Genomic DNA, 23,970 nt, shown 5'->3' with positions numbered 1-23,970 from the left:
CCTACAACTATTAACACACAACCAGCACCCAGTGGCATCGATCTCAATGCCTTAGCTTATCTGGTAGCTCAGATCAACACCTTTCAGGCAAATTCTCTTCGTCCTCCAGCTAATCCTATCATGGATCTCTCATCCCCGTTCTTTCTTCATCCTGGCGATAGTCCAGGTAACCCCCTCATATCTAAAATATTAAATCACAAGAATTATAATTCATGCTCAAGATTGATGCTGCGAGCCCTAATTTCGAAGAAAAAGATCGCATTTGTTGATGGTTCTCCCCCAAAACCGATTGAAACTGATCCAACTTATGAAGCATGGGAAAGATGTAATACGATGGTAGTTTCGTGGATCAATTTGTCTCTCAGCCAAGATATTCGAAGGTGTGATTTGGAATGGTGTGGCTAACAATTTATGGGAAGATTTAAAGAAGAGATTTTACCAAGAAAATGTGTTCCAGATTGCAGAACTTGAAGAGGATATTTTTTCGATCAAACAAGGTGACCTATCCGTAACACCTTACTTTACACAGTTGAAAAGCTTATGGGAAGAATTGGAGGATTATAGACCTCTTCCCACGTGCACTTGTGTCTCGAATTGCAATTGCTCCTCCATTGTTAGAACCTATAGAGATGATACATTTGTTGTTAGATTTTTGTGTGGATTGAATGAACAAAACACCACCATCAGGTCTAACATAATGCTGATGAAACCTCTCTCACCAATAGATACAGTTTTCTCGATGCTATTACAACAAGAGAGACAAGCTTCCAGTTCAGATTTCATGAATTCCAACTTGTAAATCAATGCAATCAGCAATCAAAATAGTCACACCTCCTTTAGGGGCAGAGGTCATGGAAGAGATGGTAGAGGTGACAGAGGCAGAGGTTATGGAGGAAGAAACACCCTCAGGCAATGTTCATTTTGTGGCAGAGAAGGCCATTTAGTGGACAATGGCTACAAAAATCATGGGTTCCCTCTACACCTCAAAGCCAAGACAGCCCATAACATCAACAACATCACTGCTGAGGTAACTGATAAGACAGGCAGTGACACTATTGATATCTATAAGGAAGAAAGTAGTATCTCCCAATCCTCATTCACACAAGAACAAAAGCAAGCTCTACTAACATTTCTCCAACACCATGGAGCCACCACTTCTCATAATGTGAACAACATTTTCACTGTCACAGACCCTACGTCCTCCGATGAAGGTAATTCCGTGATCATTAACATAGTTTTGTCACAGAATAGTGACTCTGGGTTATTGACACAGGAGCTACGGTCTATATTACACATACTTTTGCTGCATTTCATTCGCATCAAATAATCAACCCTATTAGAGTTAGGCTCCCAAACAAAAGTATAGTCACAACTTCAATTTCTGGCATAGTCAAAATATCTAACATATTGTATCTCATTGATGTTCTTTACATTTCATCTTTTGCATTAAATCTGATTTCAGTCTTAAAATTAATAGTCAATTGATTGCCAATTTATTTTTAACAAATTTGGTTGTGAGATACAGGATTACCATACAATGAAGATGATTGGAGCAGTTAAACTCACTGAGGGTTTGTATGCAATAAAATCGGATACCAAGAAATTGAACACTCACACAACTATGTCCTTACAAACAACAGCAGCTTCACCAGTCACACACCACACTGATCAAGCAATTTGGCATATTAGACTAGGTCATATTTCATTTAATAAATTGCATTCCATGCAACAGTTGTATCCCACAGTTTTAAAGTTCAAATTTAATAAAGATGCTGCTGCTCTTCCTTGTGATTCATATCACTTGTCTAAGCATAAAAAAAACATTTTTTCTCACAGTTTTTCTAAAACTCAATCTTCATTTAAACTCATTCATGTAAATATTTGGGTCCCATCAATGTTATTTCCACAAAGGGAAACAAATATTTTTTAACAATATTAGACGATTATAGTAGATATACATAAATTTTCCCAATGAATTTGAAATCTGATGCAGCAGTTTTAATTCAACGATTTGTAATTTTTGCTCACACTCAATTTGAAAAGAAAGTTAAATGCATCAGATCTAACAATGTAAAAGAATTTCAAATGCATGAATTTTACAAATCAAAGGGAATTATCATCAATCCTCTTGTGTTGAAACTCCTCAACAGAATGAGATTGTTGAAAGAAAACATCAACATTTGCTTCAAGTCACCAGAGCAATCTTGTATGAGTCTTGTGTTCCACATTGCTACTGGGACTTAGTAGCGGTATATGCCACTCAAATTGTTAACCAAATTTCCAGCAATTTACTAGACAACAAGAGCCCCTTTGAGATTCTTTATCACAAAACTACATTTTTTGAAAATTTCAAAGTGTTTGGGTGCCTTGCATACATTTTCACACTGTCAGCTCATCGGACTAAATTAGATGCTAGAGCAAAAAAGTGTGTGTTCCTTGGTTTCAAAGAAGGCACAAAAGGTTTCTTATTGCTTGACATCACCAATAATAAATTGCTAGTATTCAGAGACGTTGTTTTCTATGAGAATATTTTCCCTTTTAAAGAAAGTAATACTGCAACATCTCCTTTGGCATCATTAGACCCGACTCACAACAAACCTCATGCATCACTTAACTTTGATGACATATTCACATACACCCAAACCACTTTATCTCATATCCCTGCCACAATTCCTTTCAACCCTCCCATTCAATCACATGCAACATATCACATAATAACAATAGCATTACCTCATCTCATCATGCTCACTCATAACAACCCCTTAAGAGATCCAAAAGAATAAAAAGAAAACCAGCTCATCTAGAGAATTTTTATTGCATGCAAACTTCCAAAGAGACAGCAACCACAACTAATTGTAGGTATCCTATTTTTAACCATTTATCATATCATAATTTTTCAACTACACATAAAACTTTATCTGTGAGCATTGCATCATCAGTTGAGCCAAAACATTATGAAGAAGCTATGACCGAATCTTGTTGGAGGGATGCTATTTCAGCCGAGCTGAAAGCCTTGAATACAAATAAGATTTGGGTGATCACTCCTTTACTTCCAGGCTAGAAACCAATAGGTTGTAAATGGGTCTTCAAATTGAAATTGAAATCCGATGCCAGCATTGAGAGACATAAAGCAAGGCTCGTAGCAAAAGGGTACAATCAAAGACAAGGATTTGACTTCTTTGATACTTACAGCCCGGTTGCAAAAATGACTACACTCAGGATTCTCTTAGCATTACTAGCAGCAAAGGGTTGGTTGCTTCAGCAACTCGACATCAATACGGCTTTTCTCCATAGCAATCTAGACGGAGAAGTTTACATGAGTTTACCTCCGGGCCTCAACGTGAAGAAACCTGGCATGGTTTGCGAATTAACCAAGTCGCTCTATAGCCTCAAACAGGCCAGTCGGCAATGGAGTGTTAAGCTGACTTCTTTACTCTTGAGCTTAGGCTATTCACAGTCCAAACATGATTACTCTTTATTCACTAAATCAAACAATATGGTGTTTTTACTACTGTTCTTGTTTATGTAGATGACCTAATCCTCACAGGGAATGACCAATTAGAGATCAACATCACCAAGCAACAATTACATGCAGCATTCAAAATAAAAGATATTGGTAATTTAAAGTACTTCCTGGGTCTTGAGATAGCTAGATCAAGCACTGGTGTTGCGATTCACCAAAGAAAAGTTGTCTTGGACTTGCTCACTGAATACAAAATGATCGAATGCAAGCCTGCCACAACTCCGATGGATTATGCAACCAAACTGGCCAAGGATTCAGCACCAGCATTCCCAGATGTGTCGGCTTATAGACGCCTCATTGGCAGACTTGTCTACCTCACAACAACACGGCCAGACATTTCGTTTACGGTGGGAAAGTTAAGCCATTGTTTGGACTGTCCTACCACTGCCCACTATAATGCAGCTCTCCGAATTCTCAAATACTTGAAGAATGCCCCTGTAGCAGGTCTCTCCTTCTCTGCCTCCTCAGACCTGCTCCCTTCCGACTACTCAGATGCAGATTGGGCAGCATGTCCAGATAGTAGAAGATCAGTCTCTGGCTATTGCTTCTACATAGGCACTTCACTTATCTCATGGAAGAGCAAAAAACAAACAACTGTGGCTAGATCCTCATCTGAAGCGGAGTATAGGGCGCTAGCATTTGCGACGTGTGAAGCTCGTTAGATCTCATTCATTCTGGCTAACCTGCATGTTCCAATCACCAAATCCATCCCAATCTACTATGATAGTCAATCTGCAAGGTATATAGCCGCCAATCCAATCTTTCATGAGCGTACCAAACATATTGAGGTAGATTGCCACGTGGCAAGAGAGAAAATAATTTCTGGGCTCATCAAGCTTTTGCCTATCGCCAACAAAGACAAAAATGCGGACATCCTCACAAAGGCACTTGCTCCAGGACCCTTCAAATAAGGTTATGCTAAGTTGGAATTGCTCAACATTTTCGATCCCAACTTAAGGGGAGGAATGTATGGCCTTTGTATGAACATAATTTTTTCATTATATGAGTCTCTGTATGTTATTTTTTTTTCTTTCTTTTTTGAAAAGGTTTATATAAATCACAAGTGCATGTTTATATAACTCTCACTATAAGTTGCCAATTTTTCAGACTTGACAACTTAAGGGGGAATGTCACTTGGGTAATATGGCTAATACATATACAAAGAGTGAGTACAACAGTAATAGACACATACTAGTGTAGTATAGAACTGTATATAATCAATTCCTAGTCAAAAGTCATAAGATTAGAAGAGTGAGAACTAGAATTGTTAGTTCCCTCAACTTCACCCTCTCTTCCTCTCGTTTGTGGGATTTTCACATTTAGAGCTTCAATTCAAACTTATCTTTCATTTTTCAATGTCTTCCAACTATAAATTTAACATCTGTAAAAATATTTTTGACGTTCAAATATTTACATAATAATTTAAAATTGTAAATATACGTACTTTTTTATGGTTTTTTTTTTTTTGAAAAAATTTCACTCTTCTCTTTTAAGAATTTTTTCATTATTTACAAAATTATATTTTTTTATAAGTTTTAAAAAAATTAATTCATTTTAAATTTTTATTTTTTGATTAAATTTAATCATTAAAAAATATTTTGAAGGATATTTAGTAAAAATATAATTTATTTACTAAAAAATAATTTATTAAAAGATATTTTGATAAATAAAATTTAATTACAAAAGATTAAATTTTGCTAAGGGTGTACAAAATAATTTATTTTTCTTAAAAAATAGATAAAATTGACAATAGTTAACACAAAAAATTTAAAATAGATTAAAAAATAAATTTTTTAAAAATTATAAAAAAGGAGAATATACATTTTGTAAATAAAAAAAATTAAAGAAAAGTATTATTTAACATTTTTCAGGAAAGAGGAGTGAATTTTTTTTTTTATAATTGCTCGGTTGAAAGTAATTAGACTCTCATTTTCGAAGAGACCATTAAAAATCTTTTTGACTATAAATCGGTTTTGAAGGAATCATACATTATTCTTCTATTACTGATATCAATTGTGAATTTGGAACTGTTTTATTTAGTTATATATCGTTTGATGACTAAGTTATAATAGATCGTTGTTATTTTATCATAGAGAAAGTTTTGATAGTTAACATTGGAGTTAACATTCAGCACAATACAATTTAATGAAAAAAATTCAAAATTTTTAAAAATAAAAATATTTAAAACTTAATTAAAGAAAACATCTGAAATTTAAATTCAACAAAAATTCGTTTTTAATTAACTTCATAATAAATTTATTTAGCAATCTACTATATATAACATTAACTGAAATTAGTTGCTATAATATTGATCCCTAGCATTACTTATTAGTTATTACCACATCTTGCTAGTAAATGTTTACAAATAGGAAAAAATTATGTAAGAAGTTTTTGTTGAAAACGTAAAGTAAATATAAATTTTTTTTAAATATTTTAATACTTGTAAAAAAATGTTCTTTCTCCTTTTTAATAAAAATAAAAAGCTTCCTAGTTCTAGAAAGAAAAGTTGGATAGCTACTATAGATCATATTTTAATTTGTAAATTGGATAGCTTCCCAGTTCGTCTGTTTGTTTATTTTTGTTACAATATTAGTTGGTTTAATGCAATCGAAATTGTTATTCTTTTTTTGGGTCAATTGTATAAGTTTAAGAGAAATTGTTTAGTTTTTAATAAGTCGTATAAACATTATGTAAATTCTAAATGAAAAAAAAATTATTTTTTACAAATTTAAGACATGGTTGATATTTATATTATATTTTAGGATAAAATATATTTTTTATCCTTGAAGTTTGATAAAAGTTTTAAAAATACCCCTAAATTTTATTTTGCTTCAATTTTATCCCAAAAATTTTTGATTTGCATCAAATATACCCTCACGGCTAATTTTTCAAAAAAGTTAAGATCAATTCAACAACAATTTCATAAGAACAACCCTCAACACAAACAAATCAAGCATAACTTTTATGTGTTATTGTTAAATTAGTCTTAAATTTTTTGAAAATTTAGCCGTCGAGGGTATATTTGATGCAAATCAAAAACTTTTGGGACAAAATTGAAATAAAATAAAGGTATTTTTAAAACTTTAGCTAAACTTGAAGAACAAAAAGTATACTTTATCTTTTTTTTTTTGTGACTAAATAGAAAAGAAAGAAAAAAAAAGAGACAAAACCAAATTAATTGGCTAGGGTCATATCTAAATCTATTAGATGTTGAAACTCATTCCATGGTTGGCTCCAATTCGAGTGAATGTCCGCGACAGAAGCAGCTGCTTTAGCCATACAATTTGCAACACTATTTGCAATCCTTTGAATTAAAAGAATAGAGACTCTCCAATTCCAATTCATAACCTCCTGTATATGCTTTGCCAAATCCTATTCCGGAATATCCTTACCAAGCATTCTTTGGTTTACCAAGAAAAGAGCTTTTAAATAGCCTGTTTCACAAATAACCTCATGAAATCCACTCTCTTAAGCAAGAAGTAAACCTCTCCAAATTGGATACAATTCAGCAAAAAGAACACTGCACACTTCGACTTTTCCAGTGCAACCTTTCAACCAACATTCATCAGGATTGCGAATGATACAACCAAAACCAACATAGCCAAAAGAAGCAAACCAACTAACATCACAATTCAATTTAACATAATGAACTGGAGGTGGAACCCAATGCAAACAAAGTGAAGGAGGAGACAGAGATTGATGCATAGCAAAAATAGTGTGAAACTCCCTTACTGAACTACGAATCAAACTCACCACTTTACTAACATTCCATGAATCATTTATATTAAATAAGTCATGATTTCTGCTTCTCCAAATCCACCAGATGCTTGAAAAGAAAAGAAAAACATCTCCACTTGTTAAATTTTATTTATAGTATCTAAAACGATCCTTAAATTTTTCTTTTAAAAAGTTAACTTGGTTAATAGTGTAGATCTTTTTCCCTTTAGCTTTGCCGCTGCTTTCTCGAATTACCTTTCTATTTATGCCTTTTTCGGTTTTTTCGGCTGCTTCTATCCATTGACGTGGTCAAGGTTTTTGGCTTTCTAGTCAAACGAAATATTTATCTTTGGTCCAAAAATCTTCTTTTGATGCAACTTTAATTTGCCAGCAATGAAAATAGCATCACTCAAAATCTTATAATTAGATTAAAGTTGAGATGTTTAATGATTGGAATTTGGTTTGGCGTGGAAGAAGGAGACCCAATAAAAAAAAAAGATGAAGAGAGGAAGAAAGAGAAGGCCCCAAAATTCAAGAGGATTTGATGAAGAAAAAGTGAAGGCACAATCATCCCAAATCTAAATCCACTGTTAGGTGATCCCCATCGATGTGAGCACTAGCTAAACATGTTTCTTTTATTTTTTATTTAGTTGTATTAAAAAATTAATGTATACAGACAAAGAAGTTATTCAAGAACAGTACTTTTAAAAACGAGAGAATAGTACTAAATATACAGCGGAAACTCAGGTGCAGTTGACTTCACGTAAAGTTAATACGTGAGAGCTATTAGATAATTTGACTGATTTGACTAAATTTTTATCTAAAGACTCTCAGATATCAACTTCAAGTGAAGTCGCCTTAAGTTTTCACCTAAATATATATATATATAGCAAATACCATTGACTTCTGTCATTATTTTTGGTGCTGCTGGCTTCTTTAGTTCAGTGACTAGCTAGAAGCCTAAATTTGTTACGTACTTACGTGGTGTGTAAATTGCTACTATTCCTATTATTACTAAATTCACATTAAAACAGAAGCTGGTAAATAAAATATAATGGTCTTACCAACTGAAGAGCAGGATCTGTTAAAAATTATATATGTTTCTACGATCCAAAGTCCCAACATTATTTGATTATTGAGGAATGCTAGGAGGCCAGCAATTTTGGTATTTTGTAATCATCAATTGGCCATTAATAGTGTTTTTAATGGTGTGAGATTACATCTAATGATGAAAAATCACTCACTTTTGTTTTGATGGTTAAGTGCTGGCCAAAAAACACAAAAGTTGCTGGCCATAGACTTTTCCTTGATTATTTCATACTCAAAGCTTAATAACGTATTAAAGTTCAAAAGGTGAACGTACCAAGCCCCCATATATAAGAAGAAATGGCGGTTGATAGTATGAAAAGCAGGGTGTAAATGGTCCCTTAGGTTGCCCACAATTTTTTGGCTCTTGCAAAGCGAATAATTATTGTAATCAAACATGCTAGGGAACAGAGTTATTGATGAGGCCATGCATGATTAAATCTGGGTGTTTTCTATATATGCAATTTGATCTGTAATTTATATGATGAATGCAAGATAAAAGAAACAATGATTGTTTGTATAGCCCCCACTTTGCCTAGCTTGTTTGATGGATAGATATCCAACACAAATGCTAGTCCAAACTATGTCATTATTGTATAACCCCTCTACAGTAACATACACACTTGATACTTCATATACTTCCTTTCAATGGTCCTACTTCTATCAATGTCTCCCTCCTTTAATTTTTTCTTTTTACTTTTCTTCAGACAATCAACTTTTCATTTGTTAGTTTATGTTTCCCTTGCTCAACCCCTTCAACTTATCCATCAATTATTGATTTTCACAATCAGCTCCACCGAGATCTTACTATGCATACATTAAAAATGACTTCTTAATTGACCTATTTTCTCTAGGTCAATAAGCCTAAACCACAGGCTTTTACCCCCCAAATTAAGCCTAAATAATATTTATACATGCTAACAATAATTCGTTATTTGAACATACTGTTGCTGAGAACAATCATCATAGATTCATAGTTTAGTGGCAAAGAAGGAAAAGCAGGTGAGTCTGAGCAGGGGAACCTACTTCCTGTTCCTCACTGTTTTCTTCTTTAATTCAAAATATCTATCAAAATAATAACGTCCTGTGACATTGTTTGATTGATTTTTATTATTAATAGACCATAATTGTGATATAAATACTATTCTAATTATGTGTTATTATGAAATATAAATAATTTGATACTTTTATTTAGAGGAGGGAGACCAGCAAAGTAACACCAACTTAAAGTTCAGTTCACCTAAAATTTACGAATCAATTTAAATAATATACACATTATTATTTACACATTAAAAAAACTACAATTATATATATTTGGTCTTCAATTTATATTCTTTATCGTAATTATATATACATAATTTTATATCAAAAGATCAATATAAAGATGTTGCACTCTTCTATCATAAACATAGTTAAACTCAGCATCATCTTCTTATTCATTAATCATTTAACCCATAATAAGATATGATTTAGGTATGAAATAAATAAAAGACAATTTTATATCAAAAGATCACTTACACACTATCATATTGTTTAGCTCTCAAACTTAAAAATAATATGGAGAAGAACAAGAATTGAATTCATGAGCTTCATTATATGGATCACAATGAAATTACATAACATTAGTTGTATTTGCAATGAATTAGTAAAGTAACTTCCATTTGCTTTTGCTTGTACAACTAATATTTAAAATTTTCCTTGCCTTCAATCTTTGACTTTTCAACTTAGTTTAGTGATGACTAATGTGGTTACTTGATAAAACTTATTTGGAATTGCTTGCTTGTTGTGCTGCATTAATTTTTGATCAAGCACTAGCCAGAGCTAGGAACAGATAGTAAATAAAAGTAAATAAAAATGTAGTTATTCAAGAAAAACCTTGCATGCCTTTTGTTTACATATTGAAGACCTTACCAGGAAATTAAATTTGGTGATATCTGGTGGGAGTTCAGATGAAAAGGATTTGTCTGCACACGTCTAGCTAAATAATATTGATACCTGTTACAAGAAAAGTCAGAGAATTGATGCTGCAAGAACACGCTGAACAAAATTTGGAAACAGTATCAAGATTTGACTAAATAAACCATACAGTATAGCTAGTGCTTTACATATAAACACACAAACAAGAATAAATAGTACATACCAGTTCTATATCTCGTCTTGTTCCTCGAAAAACAAGACCAACATTTTCATGAGGAAAAAATATCTAAAAAAATATCTACTTATTATTGAGCATGTTTTGATTTTACTTATACATACATGGAGGTCAATGACAATGAGTCATACAATTTTGCTGATGCTTCTACTCTGTTTGCCACATTTCATCCTCATGTAGTAGCTATTTCTTATAGCTACTGTAATTTCGTTGCCAAATCATAACAAATTTAGAGCTTAATTAAGGAGTCAATTTATTTTAACTAATATTAATCAATTTTTTTTTCAGGATTGAATATTGCATCATCGTTCTAACTTTTACTTGATTACTTTTCTCTATTGAAATATTTTTGTTAAGTTCAACTTAATTTTCTCAGAAATATTTTTTGTATTCTATTTACATATGGCATGTCTTAATTTATTTATCATTCATCATTCAAAATTCATGAATATTACGAGTATATATGTTATGTAACCAATGATTTTTTTGAACAATATGAACAACCACTAATCAAATAAAAACACATTACACTTTTAAATTACCCACCTAAATCTTAATATTAGAATAACCATCCGCACACCTAATAAAATGAACATCTGATATAGTCATTGTTCACATTGTTTAGTATTTTCATTGTTTATTTGTACTTTTTCTTTTTAATATGTATTTTATACGAATAATTGATTTAGTGACTAATTTTTTTGTGTATATCTAACATGATTGTTCATTATTCTATCATTATGAACTTTAGTAAAATTCAATCCAACCGTAAATGTTAAATCAATTATGTAAACCAAACACTTTTTTTTTATTTAGCCATAACATATTTTAAGGTTATTACTAGTAAAAAATTTTAATTATTTTAATAAATACACAATAAATATATTAAAATTTAAATTTTAAATTTTTTGTATGATAAATTTTTTAATTGATAACTTTAATTTATATCCTTAGTACTCTAAACCTTTTTCTTAAAAAATTAACCTATGTGCAGAAGATTCACACTCTTGGGCTTTATGATCAAACTTCAACAAAAAATTATTAGGCTTTGGGAGAAATTTTGAAGAATAAAAAGCGAAGAATATAATCACCAAAAAAAAAAGAGAGAACAATACTAGAAGCTGTCTATTATAGGCGTTTTACACGGCATTCAGTTGTCATATTTTTGTCCCTTTTTTAATCACTACCTAATTAGGGGCCTTACCTGAAACTAAAGTCTAAGATAGGGACCATTAAAGCAATCAAACTTCAACTAGATCAACCACATTCTGCTCTTCCTTTTGAAAATTGCATAGCTACTTTAGTTATCAGCATATTGGGCCAACTATTTGGTATTCCAACAATCTAATATGACTTTTCAGTTTTTCTCCGTCTTCCAATTAAGAACTTAGAGATATATAACTAACTTGACAAACTTGTCAAGTGGTCAACTCACTGGTCTACTTAAACAAGTATCAGAAGTTTAAATTTTAACTGTTAAATAGATTTCAGATCCGCAATGGACTAGTTATTGGTCTATAAGAAAAAAAATTAAAGGTGCAATTCCCATTTGAAAATTCTATAATTCTTATTGATGCGTAAATGAGAATTTGGAATTCACCAAGCACCCTTCTGGTGAAGAACAAATATGGAATATTAAAATTTGATTCAGACAAAGAAGAACCTAAACAGATTAGGTAAAGGATAAGTTGTATATGAAGAGTGATGCAAGCATGATTCTTAGCAATCCCAAGGCAGGTTAACTTTGATTAATTAAGTAACCTAAACAGCTAAGTGATGGTATTCTCTTCCTAATGATGTTATCCCAAAGGGTGACAAGCTCATATATTTTATAACCTAAATTGTACCTACCAGTCCTTCCATGTCATTTAATTAATCTCTCCATGATTGCCCTAATCATATATGCTATGCGATATGAACAATATAGATGCAGCCAGATTGATTTGACCGTTGATAAAAATATTATTTTCACTTGGCATATATCTAGTAATTTGAGTTTGATTATTCAAATGATGAAGAATATTATTAAGCCTACTCTCCAAATCGCTAGCTAAAAGGAAATTGTTCAGTGCACAAGCTATTACTCAATCTTAATCAAGGTTCATAATTCTCTTTGATTTTTTATCATTCTTGTATGATCATTCATTGTACCACTTCAGTATTGTCTTGTCTCTAACTAATTTTCCTTTTCTATGTGTATGCGTTCCATGTCTTGTGTCCACACATCTCTAGAGTCTTAAATCCTGTCCCCTTAATTTGACTTTGAGCCATCAATTTCCCACAGACTTGTCACATTATGATAACTGGCGAAAGAACATTGATTATTTATTTGATCTATTCAATTAGAAGCTTACAGTACGTAGTTTTCAGTTTCTATAGCAAGCACTTTAAAGTACATTCTGATTATTCATTCCTAGCTTCCATAGCATGAACTCTATACATCAAAGCTCTGCCATCTACAATTGGCTACTGGCAAAGAAACCAGAATTTGTACCTTCAAATCTCTATTAGGATAATTAATGCAAATTATGGACTTGCGTCTTAATTTCCTTTAACTTGTGTAATATGTAATATCCCATTTGAATATCTTTCTTCATTGTACTTTTGTAGTATTCAATTATGATGATCGAAGTCAGGAAGTGGATTTGTTACTGTGGAAATTCACCGTATTCGTACCTTTGATCAATTTTTTTGGGTGAATAGCACATTTGATAGATAAATGATGAGGAAGGATTGTAGCTCTGTATATCATCTTGCAAGGATTTTGAAAACCGTTCAAATTAAACAAACTCAAGAACATCAAATATCTTGATGATTTAATTTTACATTTGAATGGATATGCTAAACTTCATAAATTGGTAGGTATTTAGGTGTGGACGTACAAGCCAAACATTATGAGAACCTTACAGGAGGCCACGTGTACAAAACATCAAGTTTCTTGCTGATTTCAATATTTGTTTTCATAATTATTTATTCAACTATGATTTAGTTTACAAATATTGAATGTATTATGTGTAGTCGAATACTTTTGAAATGTTATAGTTTGTTCGATGTGGAGGCTCAATAAGCAAAATAGCTATCATCAGCTCCTCAAAGGACAAAATGCTGGCAACTGAATGCTTTCTATACTTACGGTAAGATTCAAATTTCTAATGTTTTAATTAACAAACTAAATGATGGACTAAATCTCCATTTTGGTCCCTGAGATTCACGCGATTACTCATTTTCGTTTCTGAAATTTAAAATTACCTATGTTGGTCCTCCAGATTCAAGTCTGGGCACCAATATAGTCCCTCAATTCTTTCCGACGATGATTAGGCAAACGAAGTGTTGAGATTGCACACTCCCTGTCGCGTTGGATGATGAGTAAACGACATCGTTTACCTTTGGCGTCCAAACAAGTTAGAAATGAAGAATAGTAGAGGTAGAGAAGAAGACGAATACTTTATTTTGGGTTTCCATCGTTTTTTCTCCCTTCATATACAAAACGACGACATTTCTAACTTGTTTGGGTGCCAATGATAAACGACGTCATTTACCCATCATCCAATGTGGCAGGAAGGGTGTCATCTGAGCACTCTGTTTGCTTAGTCATCACCGTAAAAAGTCGAGGGACCACATTGGTGCCTAAACTTGAATTTGAAGGATCAATATATGTAATTTTAAATTTCAGAGACTAAAATAGGGAATCGCATAAATTTCAAGGACCAAAATGGGGATTTAGTCCTAAATGATGAGTCATTAGGCTACACTTACCTAAATTATATTAGACATGTAGACTTGTACGGTGTCCAAAAAAAAAAAGATAATAACTTATTTTCTTTTTAAATTTGTATGAAATCGTGCCGAACTATAATTCAAATGGTATAGTCTTATTATCTTTACTTAGAGATCTCGAGTTTGAGTCTCACTTCTAATTTTAAAAAAAATTATGAAATCGTATTATTTTTCACTTTTATTTTGAAATGAGATAATAACTTCTAATATTGCGTTTATTGCTTTCTCTTTTATATAGTATTAAACCCTACATGGCAGATCTTGCAAGTTGTAACCGATTAAGAAGGACAACTTGTTCGCCACTCACGCATCACAAATTAAAGGCCACGAGGTTGAACTGATATATGATTTTAATTCATATGCTCACTTATTTATGCGGCAAGAAATGATGAATCCTTGGAGTCAAGAGTTAAGAATTGTCTCGTTTATAAAGGCAATCATATTTTTAATTTAGACAATGTTAGATTTAATATACCATCTATTTAAAATTGGACAAAGACTTGGAATGTAAAATTTAAGACGATTTAAATTTTTTTGTAGTATGATCAAGAGAATTTCAATATTTTTTTTTAGAATTAAGTAGGTCTAACTTATTTCTAAAACTAATTTAAGAATTAACTATTAAGAGTTATTTCACACTTAAAAATTATCAAATTTTTTATTTTTAAAAATATAAAATTATTAATACATATTAAAATATAAAATATACATTAAATGTATATAAAATAATATGTATATTTATACATAAATATAGAATATCTTATTTAGCTATTGATGTATACATAATATTTTTATATTAAATCTTCTTTACAAATCCTAAAAAAATTGCCTTTGGTGGAACTGTTTTTTTATGAAGACAGCTGGAGCACTCAATTATTATTATTATTATTATTTAATACACCCAAATCTGAAATCTTGGAAGTCAAATTTGAACTACTTTAAACTAGCACAAGTTCCTGGTATGATAAAACACGGGAAAATTTGGAGTTTTGGACAGTAATAACAGTATGGTTTGGTCTTAGAAGGGTGGTATACTGGTACGCATCTCATATATCCGTTCCCAATTTTCAGATTATTTTTAAAAAAAATAAAACTGAAATTTGCGGGGGTTACAGAATATGCATATTTGATCATTTGGATCCTTAAATAGAGGTAAAAGCATGTGCGTAAATTATTGGCAGTTGAATGGCGTGCGGGGGCAAAATCAAAGTACCCACCCAGCATTGCACGTGCAATTATTTGCTGCTTCTTCCGCTCAAACCCAACCCCCCCCCCCCCCCCTTCTCCTCTTTTCTCCTTTATTTTTTTTCCCTCTATACCCTTTTTTAATTTTTTTTTCTTGATTACCTTAGAACGCCACTCCCCATTATAACCCCAACCATCTTTTGCAACCTCAACGTGTACAACTAATGAACTCTCCTGTTCTTTTGTGCCATTTATTTTTATTTAAAAATTTAATTGTGACCATAAGCGGGATTTTAAATAAATACACAATAATTATATGAAAAATTAAATTTTGTATATATTTTTATATTAACTTTTTTAATTAGTAACTTTAACATGTACTTTAAGAATATATATTAGCTAAACTCATTAAAAAGTTTCATATTTATCGATATATAAATTCTCTTCTTGAACTAACTTAGGTTAGTTTAATAGTTAACGCACTAATTAACCAGCTACAAACTTTTAATTACACTGACTATGAAATTTCAGGATAATGTTTAAAGCATCCTATTGCTTATTTCACTTGGTAGTTTTTTTTTTTCCCATACAGTCACAACATGAGTTGAATGTTAGCAACCGCTTCTAGGAATTACTAAAGAAAGAAAAAACGGTCCACGCTGGAACCTTTTCAGTTTTCAAGTTTCCATGAGTTATTATAAAATTGTCACTTACAAAGGCAATAAGATTATAGGTTGGTTAAGGCTAATAAATCCAAAAGTAAAAATAAATAAATAAATAAATAAAACGCATAGCTGAAATTGAAATGGGAATGGTCAAGTGGTTATCTTAGTTTCCGTCCAACTCTTATAATAACTAGAAAGTGGACAATACTGTCAAGGAAAAAAAAAATCTTCAGGTCATCATGATAATATTCTCTAATGAAAGCACAACAGTTAATCAAGACTATAAAAACACAGTTGGTGTGATTAAAGAACGATACACGCATATACGTTTATAGAGAAACCTACAAAAACTTTACCAACTTGAGCTTTGTCTGTTGGCAAATGTCCACGCCCAACTGTCATTGTATAACTAAATACAGAATCCTAGAGTGTGGCAAGGTTCATTGCATACAAATGTGATATAATCCCAAAAGCAAAACATTATTAACATGCAAATTTGTAAAACATACTTTACCTTGATTGAAAGGAAAAAGCAATAAGCTAATTCTTTCAGGGTTCAATTCAGAACAACCTCTTACCTGATTGAACAGAATCCACAATTGAATCCTCCTTTTCCTCCAATGACTAGATTCATTGTTTTTTGTAGTTGGACCACAATAAGAACCATTTTGTAGTCTGGCTATATAGTAGCAACGAATGAATTGCTTTTCGCTGATTGGGAAAATTATTCAAATGAATCATCATCATCAACAACAATCAATTTAAAGCAGGAGTGGCTTACCATGCATTTCAAGTTATGGATTTCCATTGAGAAAGATAAAAAACAATAATGAGAAATAATGACATGTATCTATATTCTGAAAGATGATAAAAAGTTTACTGAGCTATGAACTAGAGTTTGAGCAACATAGAAAAAGGAGAAACATAGGAAAATGAAAAAACAATATTGAAGGTGCTTCTTGAGCTTATCAATAATCAAACTAGATCAAAAGATACTTATCTACTTGATTGTCCCCCTCTCCAAAATATTATTACACAAATACCCGCAAAGGTTCTCCTTCGTCTATTCCACTCATCTAATTTGGTTTCTGCCATTGCTGTGTGGTGTCCCCCCATAAGCGAGATGTAGAGTTTCAGTGTTTGATTGCATTGCATCTGGGACCCGGACTCAAATTCCATTATATATGTACATTGAGAAAAGAACACAACATCTGAAATCTTCAAGATAGAATCCTTTCACCATGACCTCATTCCACTGTTTACATCCATAGACCATGTCCTTCTCGAGTGTGGAGAGTGATCCACGGTTCGAGAACGCGATGAGCTCCCCCTACCACTGAAGCAACCAAACAAACTCGTAAAAAACCTCTGAAAGGCACCACTCTGCCGCCCTCGAGTTCCTCTAGAAGACCAAGAAATCCTCCTGGGCTCACCACCATTGTTAAAGCCACCATCCATCTCAGTATACACGACAGGAAGCTCCCTCTCAGCACCTCTCCTCCCACCAGAGAATCTCCCAACAGCAAATCCTCCACCGGGGAGCCTCCAAATGGTCAACCCAACATTCTCATCCTCGGTCAACGCAACCGAGTGCCCCGACGATGACGGCGAACCGCTGCTGTTGCTGGGGTTATCGGATGGCAACTCGTGGCGGCAAACAGGGCAGGAATTGTGGAGTGTGAGCCACGGCAATATACAGTCTTGGTGGTATATATGCTTACATGGCATCTCCCTCACCGAAGTTCCCATCTCGAAAGCCTCTTTACAAACTGCACAGTGAGATTCCAAATCCAAGTGGTTCTCATCGATTTCGATTGTCGGTAAGGAATCAATGGCGGCTTTTGAAGCCGGAGGGTGCTCGTAACGCCCAATACCGTTGATCTCGATCTGAGACAGCTGTTCTAGAAGACGATCGAACCCGGATCCCAGCAGAAACTCTGACATGCTTGCCGGCAAGGGTCTCAGGCCCGAGCCGCCGCCGTCGTCATAGAAGAGCTCGAACCCGCGTCCCTCCCCTCCGCCGCCGTTGCTGTTTTCCTGAGACTCGGAGGATCCGCCGCTACCACGGAGGACGATGACGGGGTTGAAAGGGGAGCGGTCGCCGCCGTTGCGGCGGGTCCGGCGGAGGGCGTGGCGGTTGATGGCAGAGTTGTTATTGTGGTCGATGACGTTATTGTTTTGGTCAGAGGAGGAGTTGGGGCGCTGGCCAATCATGTACATGGCTGCTGCAGGAAATCTGCGACGGCGAGCGTCGAGGTTGACGGAGCGTGGCGGAGGCTCGATCTCCTCAACGAAACCGCCGTCGCAATCGGGACAAGCCACAGTGTCGTGCCTCCATACCCTGACAAATCGACTGCACCTGTAGCACCAATACGATGATGTCCCTGAAGACATGTATGTTTCTAGATCCAATTCGCAAACCAGATGCCGCTATGTTATGAAGCCCCAAAAAGACAATACCAATTTCAAAAAGGAGAGAGAGAGAAATCTGCAAAAAGTAGAAGATGCGGTTTTCTTTTTCCTCCTTTTCTTGTGGGAGGAGGGAGAGAGAGAGATAGAGGGAGTGTGTATGAAATGGGGTTAACGCTCAAAGATGAATGTGTGTTGTTGTTCTTCATCCATGGAGAGAGAGAGAGAGAGAGAGGGATGTGTGTGTCGCGTGGAACGAAGATAACAGCGAAACAGGGTAGTCCCCCTTTGTTAGCGTGTCACGAACGCTCATCGATGCAAGCCACGTGTCATGGTGCCGTTGGATCAGACCAAAACGACACACTGCTAAAGATAAAACGGTGGGGGCCTTGCCTTCTACTAGCCGAATGAGCCGTTTACTATGAGCGACTCAGGGTGAAGCCGGCGCGACATTCAAGCTTCTTCACTTGGGAGTTGAAACTGCTACTTAGGGATGTTAAATATTAACGGAGTTTTGGAATTATGCCATTACCAAATCGCACATTCTCTTTTCCGTAACTAAGACCACCAACCGGTTTTTCTTTTTTTGGATACAAACCCCAACTTTCTCTTTTCAACAGATTAAAAATTGGGTTTAAGGGTTTATTGGCAAGTTTAAAAATATTGTTTAATGTGTTTATTTATTATTAAAAAATATTTAAAATATTTTATGACAAGTGATTTCCTTGTAATTTTTTACACTCTTTCAATTAAATTAATTTTTTAGTGAGTGCAAAAACAATTAGTAAGTAGTCATTAGACTACTCATTAGTATTCTAAAAGTAGGTAGCGATTAACTTTTTCATTTTAAAAATAAGAATAAAAATTTATTTATTTTGTGTTTTCAGGACATAAGTTAAAATTGAAAACTAAACAAATTTTATTAAAAATATAAAAATTTTAATTTTAATATATTTATTTTATATTTATTAAATAAAAAAATTTAAAATATTTCAGTAAAATTAAATTTATATTAACTAAATTCTAAAAATAATTGGACCAGATCATGATGTTGCTCCTTTTGGGTATGTTACCACTTTGTTTTTTCGTCAAGCCATCATTTGTTCCAAGCGCCGTTCGGGCGTGCATTTACGGTGTTTTACTTTTCAATTTAAAATAATAAAATAATAAAATAACTCACTAAATAAAGTCTTTACAAACTAATGATCAGCTAATTCGGTATTGATAGACTTCGAATTTTTGCCATTTTGGTGCCACACGAAGCCCAAAAGAAAAGCTCAGGGAATCTTTTATAGTACATTAACGAGTTGCCAGCACCTTAAAACTTTGAAATTGAAAATCTAGGGACCGAGACTGTTTATGTATGAATAATTGAATATCGGGAGTTGGAAATTTTGGTGGAATATCCATTGATAGGGCATTATAACTCGTTTTTAATGTTATAATTTAACAGTCAAACAGTGTATATTATAGATCATTTATCAATAACAAACATTAAAAAAAATATTGTAATGTCTTGATATGTTATTATTTTTTAGGGTAATTTATGTAAATAAATTATTAAATGTATGTTTTCAAAACGAAGACGTAAATGTATTGTTTTATATATCTATAGAAACTGCTACTGGCAGTAGCGATTTATACAAATACAGAATTCGTTGCTACCAGCTGCGGATTACATTGAGATGTGGCAGCATGAAAACTGCTGTAGTCTGCCGCGGTTTTTGCTTGATTTGAGTTGGTCATAAACCGCTACTGGTTTATGTGTATTGGGACACGTACATAAACTGCTGGAGGCAGCAGCGGTTTACGTTAAGTATGAGTTTTGTTCTTTGCTGTTGATTTGCATTTGAGGTTCTAGCTAAATGATTTTTTTTTTTATTTGTGCAACTTTGTTGTCTTATGCCAAAAGCTAATGTAATGGAAAAATAAAAGTTATAGCTAGTGTCTGTTTAATTTTGGTATGAGCTATTTGGTGCACTTAAAGTTTGGAGGAGCATAATTTATTGAGCAAGTTCAACAGTATTAAGATCAATTATATGAATCACTTTTCACATTTCATCGACTCAATAATAGTTTGATTTGTCACAAAAAAAAAAATACTACTTTCAGAAAAAAATCTCATAAAAGAACTTTCTAGTAAGAATTTCTTAAAAACCATAACAATTCTAGTTAAGTTGAGGACTCTATATAATTCGCGCTATATTAAGTATCCAATCAGCAAATACTTCATAAAATAGGCCATCATTCGCTGCATAGTATCGCTATCGGGTGAGGCAAGCATGAAACTTTGTCCAAGTAAAACATTTGCATTCTCAACATTACCAACAGCTATATGGTTTGCATAAGTAAAAAGCAAATGGATTAAGCATAAACCCCTTTCCTCATATTTAGTTACTTAAAATGGGGCATGGAGATTGATACCAGGGCATTTTGGCTAGTTTCACTGACCTTTTCTTTATTGTTTTAGGGTAGTTTCATGCATTTTCTTAGGAAATAAGCAAGTTTTGGGTAGAATTTCACTTACATCTTGATTCAAGCAAACATTGTGCACTTTACATGATTTCATGAGAATTATGCATGAATTAAATGACAAATTGGATGATGCATGTCTCATGACTTGGATTAGAACTTTGATGCACTCTACTACTTGATTTCAGGACAAAGGAAGCAAGGAAGAACCACGTTAACAGCCACGTTAGTCTAACTAACGTGACCACTAACGTGGAAAGGGAGCTAGCTTGCAACGTTAATGAGAAAAGCAATCGCCAATAACGTCCTCGAAGCCATCATAGCCCACGTTAAGAGTCACGTTAACTAAGTTAACGTGAACTCTAACGTGGAAGAAGAAAATGAAGCCAACGTTAGTGACACTCACCTTTGTCACTAACGTTGGACCAAGCTCATATTAGCATGTTAAGAGCCACGTTAACTCAATTAACGTGGACTCTAACGTGGGGAAGCAAAAGAATGGCCAATGTTAGTGACACTCACCTTTGTCACTAACGTTGGACTAAGCCACTTTGAGCCACGTTAGTTGCCACGTTAACGTGGACTCTAACGTGGAGGGAGCAAAGAATCGCCAACGTTAGTGACACCCACCTTTGTCACTAACGTTGGAATGAACCACTATGAGCAACGTTAACTCCCACGTTAACTTAGTTAACGTGGAAGCTAACGTGGAGGAAAGAATGATGAGCCAATGTTAGTGACACTCACCTTTGTCACTAACGTTGGAGATGGCTATCACTACCACATTAGAAGCCACGTTAACCTAGTTAACGTGAACTCTAACGTGGGAAGTAGGGGCGTTTTGGAACGTTAGTGACAAAGGTAAGTGTCACTAACGTTCTCGAAGAATTGGCAAGTCTACGTTAAAGATCACGTTAGCCACACTAACGTGAACTCTAACGTAGGGAGAAAGGAGGATTCTCAACATTATTGGAAAAAGTAAGTCCCAATAACATGTGCGAAGGACCAAGAGGCAACGTTAGTGGTCACGTTGACGCCACTAACGTTGAAGTTAACGTGGAGCATCCTTGGGTTAGGAACGTTAGTGAAAAAGGTGATTGTCACTAACGTTCTCGAACCCACACTTTCACTTAACGTTAACGCCACTAACGTCCTAAGCTAGAGTCCCTGCCTGCTTCACACTTTCTCTCTGCAAGTAAAGCTAAGCCCACTGAAGAGGATAACTGCTTCAAACTCAAGATCCAAAGGCCCATATCCAAGACTTGAAGAACCAACTAGAAGATCAGAAGAGTAGTATATATAGGGGTAGTTTTGAATTAGAAAAGGGAGTTGGGAATTTTAGTTAGCCTCTGTAATATTTTACTCTCTCTGCACTTCTAGTTTTACTTTTCATAATGTATTTTCCATCTATGCTTTCATTTCCCAGAGCTATGAACAACTAAATCCCTTTCATTGGGTTAGGGAGCTCTGTTGTAATTTGATGGATCAATAATAGTTTTCATTATCCTTTTTCTCTCTTTTCTCTTGATTTTACTAGAAAGCTTTCAATCTTCATCCCATTGAGTAGTTATCTTGGAAAAGAAGCTATTCATACTTGGATCTCTTCTGAACCTTGAAAGAGGAATGAAGAGATCATGCTAGAATTGCTTTCTCATGTTGGACCAAATTGGGGTTTGGGCGGATATGGTGACATATAATTCTCCCAATACTTTGATTTGGAAATACATGTGGTATAATCAGTGACCACACTTCATCTCTTCTCATGAGCAATTAGACCAAGGAATTAGCTATTGATCTGATTTGAGAGATTGAATTACCAAGGAATTGGAATTCAATCACTTAAGATTGCCAAGGAGATCAATGAATGCATTGATTGAGGAAGAGATGAAAATGAACTTGATCCGGAGAATGCAACATCTCCTAAGCCCAATGAACTCCCCATTTCTGATCTTACACATTCTCTTTAATTTCTGCCATTTACTTTTATGAGCATCTTCCCCATTCCCATTAAAGATTCTGCAATTTACTTTCTGCCATTTACATTCAGCTCTTTCTTTCCAGCATTTACGTTTTCTGCCATTTACTTTCTCGCCATTTAATTTTCTGCAAATCTCAAACCCAATTTCTGCTTAGCTCAACTAGAACATTCTTCCAATTAAAGTTGCTTGACCAATCAATCCCTGTGGGATTCGACCTCACTCTATAGTGAGTTTTTACTTGACGACAGTTCGGTACACTTGCCAAAGGAAATTTGTTAAAGGACAAGTTTCCATGCATCAAGTTTATGGCGCCGTTGCCGGGGATTAATTTTGTATCAACAATGATTAAATTGGTGGATAACTAGATTGAGCATTTGTTTTTATTTTGTTTGATTTAAGTTCATTTGAGGAATTTACTTTCTGTTTAGCTATTTTCTTCCCTTTCCCCTACCCATTTTCTTAGTTGTTTACAATTCAGTCACTAACCCACTAACTGTTTGATATATTGTATCACTCACACTAACAGCATTTCTGTAGAAATTACTATCCACATCTATCTTTCTTGCTTTTGCCTTGTTGGTTGTATGACAGGTAGAAGAAGCGGGGCTTCAACTTCCTTTGATTCTGAACTTGAGAGGACCTTCCTTAGATTAAGGAGGGAAGCAAGAGGAAAGAGAGTAGTTGGTGCTGAGGAATAGGAGGAGTACTTTGAAGCAGACATGGATGAGAATATGGAAAACCATCATGAAGAAGAGGCTCACAACCATGGCAGAGAAGGTCCATCGCATCAGGCTGGGCAAGAGAGAAGAGTTCTGGGTTCTTACATCAACCCAAACCCAGAAAACTGTGGGAGTAGCATCCAAAGGCCAAGCATACATGCCAACAACTTTGAACTAAAGCCACAGCTCATCACCCTTGTTCAGAATAATTGTTCATTCGGAGGAAGTGTCCAAGAAGACCCCAATCAACATCTAACCACCTTCCTGAGGATATGCGATACTGTGA

The 23,970-nt window shown here is 34.2% G+C and overlaps 1 protein-coding gene across 1 annotated transcript; it reads right to left on the bottom strand.

Annotated features, from left to right (window-relative positions):
- Positions 1 to 16,935: 16,935 nt before the first annotated feature.
- On the bottom strand, positions 16,936 to 18,782 carry LOC107631281 (putative E3 ubiquitin-protein ligase RHC2A). The gene has a single exon (XM_016334679.3). The coding sequence runs from the start codon at positions 18,497 to 18,499 to the stop codon at positions 17,342 to 17,344; it is 1,158 nt and encodes a 385-aa protein (XP_016190165.1). The 5' UTR covers positions 18,500 to 18,782; the 3' UTR covers positions 16,936 to 17,341.
- Between the last annotated feature and the right edge of the window lie 5,188 nt (positions 18,783 to 23,970).

Source organism: Arachis ipaensis, chromosome B3, assembly GCF_059453495.1.
Source record: "Arachis ipaensis isolate K30076 ecotype BB chromosome B3, ASM5945349v1, whole genome shotgun sequence".
Taxonomy (NCBI): Eukaryota; Viridiplantae; Streptophyta; class Magnoliopsida; order Fabales; family Fabaceae; genus Arachis; species Arachis ipaensis.
Note: the sequence above shows the minus strand (reverse complement) of the source record. Positions and strands in the feature narration are given on the sequence as shown.

Coding starts and splice junctions, on each gene's coding strand:
- LOC107631281 (XM_016334679.3), bottom strand. CDS start 18,499: ATGTCTTCAGGGACATCATCGTATTGGTGCTACAGGTGCAGTCGATTT.